At 69.7% G+C, this 9,938-nt stretch overlaps 2 protein-coding genes across 2 annotated transcripts; both read right to left on the bottom strand.

Moving 5' to 3' along the window:
* Window positions 1-942: 942 nt before the first annotated feature.
* YJEFN3 (YjeF N-terminal domain containing 3) lies at window positions 943-7,703 on the bottom strand. The gene is given in 7 exon segments (XM_074565924.1): window positions 943-1,174; window positions 1,810-1,960; window positions 2,509-2,622; window positions 2,726-2,800; window positions 2,802-2,837; window positions 4,631-4,739; window positions 7,588-7,703. Coding segments are annotated over 7 exon segments (747 nt in total). The 5' UTR covers window positions 7,635-7,703; the 3' UTR covers window positions 943-959.
* Window positions 7,704-8,555: 852 nt separating this feature from the next.
* On the bottom strand, window positions 8,556-9,938 carry NDUFA13 (NADH:ubiquinone oxidoreductase subunit A13). Its single transcript, XM_074565925.1, has 5 exons — window positions 9,798-9,938; window positions 9,598-9,676; window positions 9,278-9,349; window positions 9,106-9,175; window positions 8,556-8,776 (listed from the first exon to the last, which is right to left on the bottom strand). Exons 1-5 carry the CDS (start codon window positions 9,889-9,891, stop codon window positions 8,657-8,659), a joined length of 435 nt encoding a protein of 144 aa, XP_074422026.1. The 5' UTR covers window positions 9,892-9,938; the 3' UTR covers window positions 8,556-8,656.

Here is a 9,938-nt window from a genome sequence, read left to right on the forward strand (position 1 = left end):
CGGCTGCCATGGGGCACGGCAGGCTGGCGGGGACGGTGGGCGCCCGCGCCGTGACCCGGCTCACGTGGGTGTGCCGGAGCCGCCCGCGTCCCCACGCTGAGCTGGAGCTGAGGCCGTACAGAGCTCGGTGCACCCATGGCCCCAGCTGCCCCCACCCCCCCCGCGAGCTGCAGGAGGCAAAACACCCCTCGGCGCTGGCATGTGATGGCGAGGAGGGGGCTGTGATGGGGTGGGGACCCCCCCCTCCACCAGGGTCACCCCCCCACCGCAGCTGCCCCGGGTTGAGGACCGCAGCCCCCTCCCGCAGCCCCCTCCCGCAGCCCGGCCGGCGGAAATCCCGGCGCATTCCCTGCATTCCCCGAAACTCCGGCTGCACCGAGCTCCCCGGGGCAGGGGGGAGGCAGCCCCCTGCGCTGCTGCGGGGTCACGAACACCTTCTCCGCTGGGACAGGTGGGGACGGGCCCCAGCGGCGGCTCGTCACGGCTCTCGCTGTTAATTAGAGACCCCAGAGCGTGGGGGCTGCTCCCGCGACCCTTCCCCGAGCGCAGGGGGAGGGTTCAGGCTCTGGGGAAAAGCGGCAGCACCGGGGACCCCGCAGCCACCCACGGGACCCCGACGGCTGCCCGTGTCCCCATGGGAGGGGTGACAGAGGAGGTCACACTGGTCCATTCCCCCATGGGATGGGTGACAGAGGAGGTCACACCGGGTCGTGGGACCCCAACAGCTGCCTGTGTCCCCATGGGAGGGGTGACAGAGATGGTCACACCGGTCCATTTCCCCATGGGACAGGTGACAGAGGAGGTCACACCGGGTCTGTCCCCAGAGGCAGGTTGGTGACAGGTCCCAGGGGACACGGCACGGACACGGGGTGTGGAACCGAGTCCACCGAGGCCGCTGTCCCCTCGCCCCGCGTCCCCAGGCAGACACCGACCCTGGGGAAGAGCCGCCGCCATGCACTTTATTGCCGGGGGGCTCGCAGGGCCACCACGCACTCGGTGCCGGGGTACTCGGGGGGGTTGAGCTCGAACTTCTTCTGCACGTCGTAGGGCAGGAATCGCCCGGCCACGAAGTGCTGGCGGCCCAGGAAGCGGCGGGCGCACTGCTTGGGCGCCGAGAGCGACACCAGGACGTCGGGGCTGATGCCGCCGCTGCCCCCGGCCTCCGCGTCCCACCCTGCGACGGCGAGAAAAAGACACAGGGAAGGGGGTCAGGGGGCGGCCGCGGGGGGACGAGGTGCCGCCGGCAGCCCGGAGGAGGAGGATGCTCTGGGGGGAGGATGCCGTGGGGTGGCGGAGCTGGGGAGGGCAGAGGGAGGATGGGGTGCGTGCGTCGTTCCCCCCACAACGCCGCCATCGGCTGCGGCCGCATCCTGGCAGGGCGCGGGGTTTTTCTTGGTGGGGATTCACCGGCGGCCGTGCCGAGGGCTCCTGTTTGCTCCTACGGCGGGGGGCGGGGGGGGTTTGTGATGGCAATTCCAGGCCTGGCCACCAGACACCCGGGTGTTTTCAAATTACATCATGTCTCAGTTCGGGGAGTTTGTTATTTACCGTGGATGCCCTGAGGGCGTCCGCCGCCAGCCCCGGCTCCCGGCAGGGATGCTGCCAGGCTCGGACGGGGGGGGGGGGGGGGCAAAAGCGGGCAGAGCAAGGCGGGGTGGGGGGGTCCCCGGGGCTGTCCCCACCCTGGGAAGGCACCACGGGGGCTCCCCCCCGGCGCTAAGCCCAGGGTGACGCCGTGCCGGGCATGGGGACAAGCCTTGGGGGGGGTCCCATCCTGCCTGGGGGCGGGAGGGGGGGGTCGCTGAGCACCTGAGGGCACGTCCAGGCTGACGATGGGGATGCGGACGTGCTTGAGGGTGGCCAGGATGGCGGCGCAGGGCTCCCTCCCCTCGCCTGCCTCCCCCTCGGCGCCCAGCACCGCGTCCACCACCGCGTTGTAGGCGTCGTTGATCAGCTGCACCTAGAAAAAGGGCGGGGGGGGGACACACACACACACACAAGGTGGGCAGCGGGTGGGGTGGGGGCGGTGTCCCCCGGCCACCCGCCATGGGACGGCCACCGAGCCCAGGCGGGGGATCCCGGCTTCCTGCAGAAATAGACTCACCCAGGAGCTACTGCCAAAAAAATCCCCCCCCCCCCCCCCACCTCCCCCCCCCCCCCAAAAAAAAAAAAAAAGCCGAGGAAGGGGTGGGGGGGACGCGGGGCGTGATGGCGAGCCCGGCACGCCGAGACGCGTGGCCCCGGCCAGGCCAAGGCTTTCGGGTCACATTCCTCCCGCCGAGCCCGGCCCTTCCAACAACAACAGAGCCGGTGGCTGGCGGGGCCGCGGCGGCCGCCGCTGGATTTCATGGCATCCCCGGGCTCCCAGCAGAGCCGGGGGCGGGCGGGGAAGGAATAAAAAAAAAACAAAAAAAACGACAAAACCAACAAAAAACCAAACCCAAAAAGAATAATAAACTCAACCACGTCAGCCGGTGAACGCGGCGGCTCCCGGGGCGGGGGGCTCACCTCGGTGGGGAGGTAGGAGAGGAAGGGGATGTCCATCTTCTCACACTGCGTCGTGAAATCCCGGTACAGGGGGTCCGGGGAGCGTTTGGGGTAGAAGATGGTGGGCTCGTAGTCCTGCACGGTGGAGAGCGGGGATGCGGCGTTGGAGCCCGGCACCGCTCGGGGATGAAGAGGAGGAGGAGGAGAAGGAGGAGGAGGAAGGGAGGGAGATACCTACAAAGATGCGCAGGTGCCGGGCGCACACCAGCCCGATGGCCCCGTTCTGCGCCGGGCCACACACCACCAGCACCGTGGGCTTGCTTCCGCGGCAGGGACGGCAGCGGGAAGGCCTGGAGAGAGGAGACGGGGACACGGCACCGCCACCGGGCCCCGTCCCCTTGGGTCAGCCCTGGGCATGGCACCCGGGGACGGGGCAGGGACAGGGGGACCGGGGCTTGAGGGCAGATGGACCCGCGGTGGTACCCAAGGTGGGATGGGGACGGCACCCACAGAGGGATGGAGATGGCACCCATGGCAGGACAAGGCCCGCACTGAGCTGAGAATGATGCCCATGGTGGGATGCGGATGATGCCCACAGCTGGATGCCGACAGTGCCCATGGTGGGATGGAGATGGCACCCACGGCAGGACGGGGATGGCACCCACGGCGGGACGGGGATGGCACCCACGGCGGGACAAGGCCCACACTGAGATGAGGATGATGCCCAAGGTGGGATGGGGATGGCACCCAGGGCATGACAGGGCCCATAGTGGGATGAGGATGATGCCCGTGGTGGGACGCAGATGGTGCCCACAGCTGGATGCCAACAGTGCCCATAGTGGGATGGGGATGGCACCCACAACAGGACTTGGATGGCACCCAGGGCAGGAGAGGGGCCGTAGGGGGATGAGGATGATGCCCACGGTGGGATGCAGACGGTGGCCATGGTGGGATGAAGACGATGCCCAGGACAGGGAGGATGCCCGCGGCGGGACGGGGCTCCCCGCCAGCCTGCAGGGAGGCGGCCGCACGCTCCACATACCAGCAGCCTGTAAAGGGAGGCTCTGTTTATCCGTTGACAGATTTTTTCCTGCTCCCGGAGCCTGGCTCCTGGTCCCATCCAAGCGCCAGAGCCCCGCGCGGCACGGCCTGCTCGCAGCCGCCGGTGCGCTGCACAAAGCCACGCTCGCCTGGCCCTGGCCCTGCCCCAGCGCTGGCCACGCTGCCAGCTGCCGTGGGGCTTCTGGGGACGTGCTGGGAGGGGACGATTCTGGGGACACTGGCTGGGTGGGGGGAATACCCCGGCTGGGGTCCATGGATGCTCTCCAGCCCCACGAGGAAGAGGAGGATGCTCGGCCCCATGAGGATGCTCAGCCGGGGCTGGCGACGGAGACGGGGATGCTGCGATGAGGGGGGTCCCCGGAGGGACGGGCAGCCCCACGCTGTGGGACCGGGACCAGCCCTGTCCCAGAGAGGCTCCAACACCCCAATATTTCCCCTCCTGGGGCAGCTCCTGCGCCCTGGGAGAAGGAAGGGGAGGGCAGGGCACGGTCCAGACGCCTCCGACGGAAAAGCTGAGGCGGGCGGGCGCGGAGCTCGCCGGCCTCCCAGGCACAAAGCTGCCCTTGATGCTGCACCTCTCGCCCACGCTGCCTCCTCCTCTCCTCCTCCTCTCCTCCTCCTCCTCCTCCTCCCATCCTGAACCAGCACTCAGGGTGCCCAGCAGCGGGAGAGCATTGCCAGGGCACGGGGAGCCCCCCGGCACCCCCGGGCAAGGGCAGCCGCTGCCTTTAACAGCCCAGGAAAGGGCTGAGCATCCCCCTCCCGCGGGGGGTGTAACCCCCAGCCCCGGGGGAGCCCCTCCACCCCCGGGGAGATAACGACGGGGAAGGGGGGGGGCTGAGGAACGCAAAAAATCCCACCCGAGGGCGGCTGCAGCCCTGGCACGGCCGCAGCGTCGCTCCCCAATGGCTCTGGCTGTCCCCTGTCCCCACACCTCGGTGTGGGGCAGGAGGGGGTCCCGGCCCGGGTGGGAAAGGCCACGCCGGGGGTGGGGGGACAGGATGGGACGCGGGTGGGAGAGCAGCCGTCAGCGAAGCCCCCGGCCCTGGCGGGGTGTCCCCAGCCCCCCTGGCCGCCTCACCTTGGTGACGGCCACGGCGCAGGCATGTCCCCAGATCTCGATCAGCTGCTGCCGCCCAAACCGGTAATCCTCCAGCAGCTCCTTCTCGATGGCCTCCGCCTCCGCCTTGCTGCGGGGAGGTGGGGGGGGGAGGTTGGGGAGCAGACAGCAGTGAGGACAGGACGGGGACGGCCCCCCCCCATCCCCGGGATGTCCCCAGGGTGCGGGGCAGGGGGATGCTGGTGGAGGGAGGGGGGTGTCGGGGGCTCGCAGGGGTCAGGGTGGGCACAGCCAGCGGCTCGAGGCCGGGGACGTGCACGGCCGGTAGGTTTGGGGCCCGTGGCCGCGGGGCGGGGGCCGTGTTCCGTGCGAGGCACGGCGCTGGCAGCGGCCCCGGGGGCGCGCGGGGCTCGGGCCGTTATATAAAGGCGAACAATGCTGCGGTTGTTCCTTCGCTGCCGAGCCCCGAAAGTTGGCAGGGCCGGGGAGTCTCCAAATTGGACAATAATTGCTCACATCTGTTGGCTCACCTGCGCCGCCGATGGGAACAGCGTGTGCCGGACCCCGCGTGCCGCCGCCGCCGCGCGTCTTATGGAAGGGACGGTGAAATCCAGCCCCCGGGAGAGGCCAGAGTCGGGATTCCGGGGGCCCAGGGGTGAAATCCCACAGCGGAGCTGGGGTGCCCCGGCCACGGTGCCGTTTTGGGGGTACACGCTCACCCCTGGCTCGGTCCCCGCCGCGGGGAGGGGACCCACCGGCCCCCGCCACGTGCAGGAATGGTGTGGTGCTACCGGCCCTGAGAGCTGGAGGGGTGACGGGGCCACGTCCCTGGCTGTGGGGTGGCCCCCACACCGTCCAGGGTGACCCTATGGATGAGCCACGTCCCCTGGGTGTCCTGGCAGCCCCCAGAGCCCCCATGTCCCAGCAGACCCCGTACCACGCTGTCCCCTGGGTGTCCTGGCAGCCCCCAGAGATCATTTAGATGTGACACCCCCCGGCCATCTGGCTGACCCCAGCCCACCCCCTGGGCATCCCGACAGACCCATAGACCCCCACAGACACCCCCCCCCGCCCTGCTGACTCCGGCAGCCCCCACAGCCCCCACCCCTGGCTGTGCTGACAAACCCCATTGACCCCACGTCCTCTGGTTGTCCCCATAGACACCCCCCCTCCACCCCCGGCATGTCCTGGAAGATCCCACAGGCTCCCAGTGCCCTGGCCATCCTGGCAGAACCCCAGAAAAACCTCATCCTGCCCCATCCCATCCTTTCCCATCCCATCCTACCCTTTTCCATCCCACCCCATCCAGTTGTTTCCTGTCCCATTCATCCCATCCTATCCTTTCCCATCCCATCCGTCCCATCCCAGCCTACCCTTTCCCGTCCCATCCAGTTCTTTCCCGTCCCATCCATCCCATCCGTCCCATCCCAGTCCCCAATCCTTTGGTGCCCTCTAGTGAGTCCCAGCCCGGCCCCAGCCCCACAGCAGGGTCCTGTGGGCAAAGAAGGGGGAAAAGGGGACAAATCCAGCACCCAGTGCCCGCTCCCGTGGCGGGGCCGGGGGGGCCGAGCGGGCCCCAGCGCAGCTGTGTTGTCGGTCACCCAACAAAAGGCACGTTCCGGCTCTGACAAAATTCCCCGCGTCCGCTCCAGGGGAGAGCATTGTCCGTAATCGCTGCTGGCAGGGAAACCTGGGCCCCGGCCCGGGCTGGCACCCGCTGTCCTGGCACTGGCCCCAGTGGGGGGGGTACGGACGCATCCCGGGGCTCCCTGGGTCCTGGCTCGCTGCCCGCCCGGGGAGCAGCGTCCTCCCCGCAAACGCTCCGGGGCGCACGGTCGCTACCAGCCCTCCCCAGGCTTTGCAGTTTGGCTTCGCTATAGGGCCTGGGGATGCAGTGGGGGGAGGTGGGGGAAGAAAATGCTGCTCCCGTCCCCTGGGCAGGGGTAGATACCCCTCAGAGTCCAGGGGAGACCCAGTAAAAGCCCAGCTCGACCCAGTTCAACCCAGTTACCGGTGTGTCGCAGAGGGGACGGTGGATGGCCAGGGCGGCTGCTGCGCTGATGGGGCAGAGACTTACGGGGAGCGGGAGGGAGAGGAGCCGAGGGGCTCGAGAGCGTCCCTCCTGCGTCCCCTCCTGCGTCCCCTCCCGTACCCCGGCACTGGGAGCAGTGCATCTGCATCCCAGTTCTGCCTCCGTGTCTCAGATCTGCATCCCAGCTCCACATCCCGGCTCTGTATCCCCCCTCTGCATCCCTACTCCATATCCCAGTTCCATATCCCAGCTCTGTATCCCCTCTCTGCATCCCTACTCCATATCCCAGCTCTATGTCCCCCTCTGCATCCCAGCTCTGTGTCCCCCTTCGCATCCCTGCTCCGTAGCCCAGCTCCACATCCCAGCTCCATATCCCAGCTCCGTGTCCCCCTTCGCATCCCTGTTCTGCATCCCAGCTCCGCATCCCAGCTCTGTATCCCCCCTCTGCATCCCAACTCCACATCCCAGCTCCGTGTCCCCCTTCGCATCCCTGCTCCGCATGCCCTCTCTGTATCCCAGCTTTTCATCCCAGTTCCGTGCCCACTGCTCATCCCAGGTCATCTACGGGACCCCCCCGGGGTGCAAGCTGGTCGGGAGCGGGGGGGACACCGGAGGCATCAGCCCTTCCCGGGACCGGGATCCCCCCTCTCGCCTCCCCGCGCATCTTCCGGAGACATCCCTGCCGCAGCCATGGAGACCCGGGATGCAGTTGCTCTGGCAACCGAGGCTATTCGGGTACCAGTCCCCCCCCCACACCCCTTCACCCACCCCCGCAGCTCGGGGGGGTGCGAACACCCCAGGGGGGACCCGACAGTCCCGGGGGACACGCGTGGGGACAGAGACACCGTATGTGTGTGCGTCCCCCCCCCAACCCCGGGAACATCAAAACGGGCAACAACCCCCCCCGAGGAGGTGGAGGGAGGGGCGGGGGGGGCACCGGACTCACCTGAGGTACCGGGGGGGGTCCCGGTTGGGGCCGGGTACGGAGCTCATACCGGACAGCGCGATGGGACAGCGGCGGAGCCCTGCGGGAGCGACGGCTCAGCGCTCCCCCCCCCCCCCACCCCCCCCCCCCGGAGCTTCTCGGTGCCGCCCGGGGGGAGGCGACTCCGGTTGCCCCCGCCCCCCCCCCCCCCCGCCTTCCCCGGGCTCGCCCCTCCGCCGGGAGCATCGCGATGCGATGCTCCCGGCGGAGGGGCGAGCCCGGGGAAGGCGGGGGGGGGGGGCCATCAAGGCAGAAATCACCCCCACGACCCCCCCACCTCGACCCGCAGGTGGGGGGGGGAGTAGCTGCCTGCACCCCACACTGACCCCGGGGAGCACTTTCCCTCCCCCGAGCAACAGGAATAGCTCAAAAGACTCAAAACCCACGATTTTTTGGTGCGTGTGTGTCCCCCCCGGCCCCCAGTAGAAGCTACATCAGGGCCAACCCCCCCCCCCACCCCCCCCCCCCAGACCCTGACACCGAGGGACAAGTCCCCACTGAAGGGGACAAACAGGGTTGGGAGTGCGGGTACCCAGCCCCCGAGCAACAGAAACATCTCAAAGTCTCAAAATCCGCGATTTTTTGCCCCCCCCCCCCCCCCGCCCTCAACCCCGCATCAGAGCCCCCCCCACCAGACCCTGACACTGAGGGACAAGTCCCCACGGCAGGGGACAACGGGGTCGTCAGCCCCTCTCGGGCGCTTTCGGCAGCCGGAGCACGGCGCTGGCTCAGCCACCACCGGCCACCTCTCGCAGTCCCGTGTCCCCCCCCCCCAGCCGTGCCCCTACCCTGCTCCGCGGGGGAAGATCCAGGACCCCCCCCCCCCCCCCAGGCCACGTCCGAGCCGGGAAAAGCCACGAACGCCACGGAAACGGCGCAATTTCCCGCTGGGGGACACGGAACCCTCCAAGAACACGCAGGACACTGTGTCCGACACCACGGATCCGGGGGGGGGGGGTTTAATCAGAGAGGCTGGGACAAGGTGACAGCGCGGTGCCGGGGGCGGGCGGGGGGGGGCCCGGGAAGCGCCTCAGACGTAGTACTGCAGCCCAAACTTCTCGTTGTCCATCTCGCCGGGGGGGCGCAGGTAGTAGAGCTCGTCCAGCGTCGGGGGCACCCAGCGCTCGGTGTGGAACAGGGACTCGCCGACCTGGGTGGGGAGAGAGCGCTGGGGCGGGGGGGGGGACACACACACACACACACGACACACGGGGAGGGGCGCAGCCACCAGCGTCTCCCCCCCCCCCCCCCCAGCTCCACACCCTGATGGGAGGCAACAAGCTTTGCCCCTCAGTGTAGCCCCCCCCCCACCCGGCACCGCCGGTTTCTGGGGGGATTCTTCCCACCTGCGGGAGCTGAGTTTCCCAAGGGTTCCCCCCTCCGCCCCCCCCCCCCCCCCGGTCCCAAATCCGCCGGGATGGCCGGTTCCCGCCCCCCTCCCCCCCGGCCCCGCCCCCTCCCACCCCGGGAATCCCAAACCTTCCAGCCAGGAACATCCTTCATGATTTTGGCCTCTTCGTCCAGGTTCTGCCGCAGCAGGCGGAGGGTCCTGCGGGAGAGGGGGCGGCCTCAGCCCGGAGCCGGGGGGAGGCGGCGCCCGGAGGGGTGCAGCGGCCCGTTGGACCCCCCCGTACCCCCCTCTCCCCGGTACCTGCGGTCCGACTCGGCCTGCAGCAGCGGCATCAGGGCGATCCGCGCCTCCAGGTCCTCGATGAGCAGCCGCCTGCGTCGGGACGGGGCGGGGGTCAGAGCTCAGCGGGGCACCGGGGGCGGGGGGGGGGGGGCCGGCACCGGGAGAGACCGGGGGGTACGGGCGGGGAGGGGATGTAGGGGGAAAAGGAGGTGGCGGAGCCGGTGACCACCCTTGTGCAGGGGACACGGAGGAGGCGGGTGTGTGTGTGTGAAACGGGAGAACCGGGGGGAAACCGGGAAACCGGGACCGAGGGGAACCCCGGGGCGGGGGGGCGGCACCTGCGCTCCCGGTTCCACTTGATGATCGTGTAGTAGCCCAGGAGGAGGCTGCCGACGCCGAGCGCGAACAGGCTGTAACCTGCGGGGGGGGGGAGGGGGAGCGGGTGAGGGCCAGCACCGGGGGCAACCGGAGCACCGGAGGGACCGGGCCGGGTCCCCCCGGCGCAGCCGCCCGGCGCCGTTCGCCGTCCCCCGCCCACCTGAGAGGCCGCGGCGCGGGAGGTGCCGCTTGTAGTCGACGGGCCCGTACCCGCCCGGGGGGGCCATGTCCTGCTTCACCTTCGGCGCCGCCATACCGGCGGCCGCACCGACGTCACTTCCGCCGCGCTCGGCCAGAAGCG

Source organism: Larus michahellis, chromosome 23 (genome assembly GCF_964199755.1).
Source record: "Larus michahellis chromosome 23, bLarMic1.1, whole genome shotgun sequence".
NCBI lineage: Eukaryota > Metazoa > Chordata > Aves > Charadriiformes > Laridae > Larus > Larus michahellis.

Excerpts from the sequence above, each read along its gene's own strand:
- NDUFA13 (XM_074565925.1), bottom strand. The coding sequence starts at position 9,891 with ATGGCGGCGCCGAAGGTGAAGCAGGACATGGCCCCCCCGGGCGGGTAC. Across the intron at positions 9,176-9,277 it reads CAGGCCGAGTCGGACCGCAG|GACCCTCCGCCTGCTGCGGC; the intron begins GTACCGGGGAGA and ends CCTCTCCCGCAG. Across the intron at positions 8,777-9,105 it reads AGGATGTTCCTGGCTGGAAG|GTCGGCGAGTCCCTGTTCCA; the intron begins GTTTGGGATTCC and ends CTCCCCACCCAG.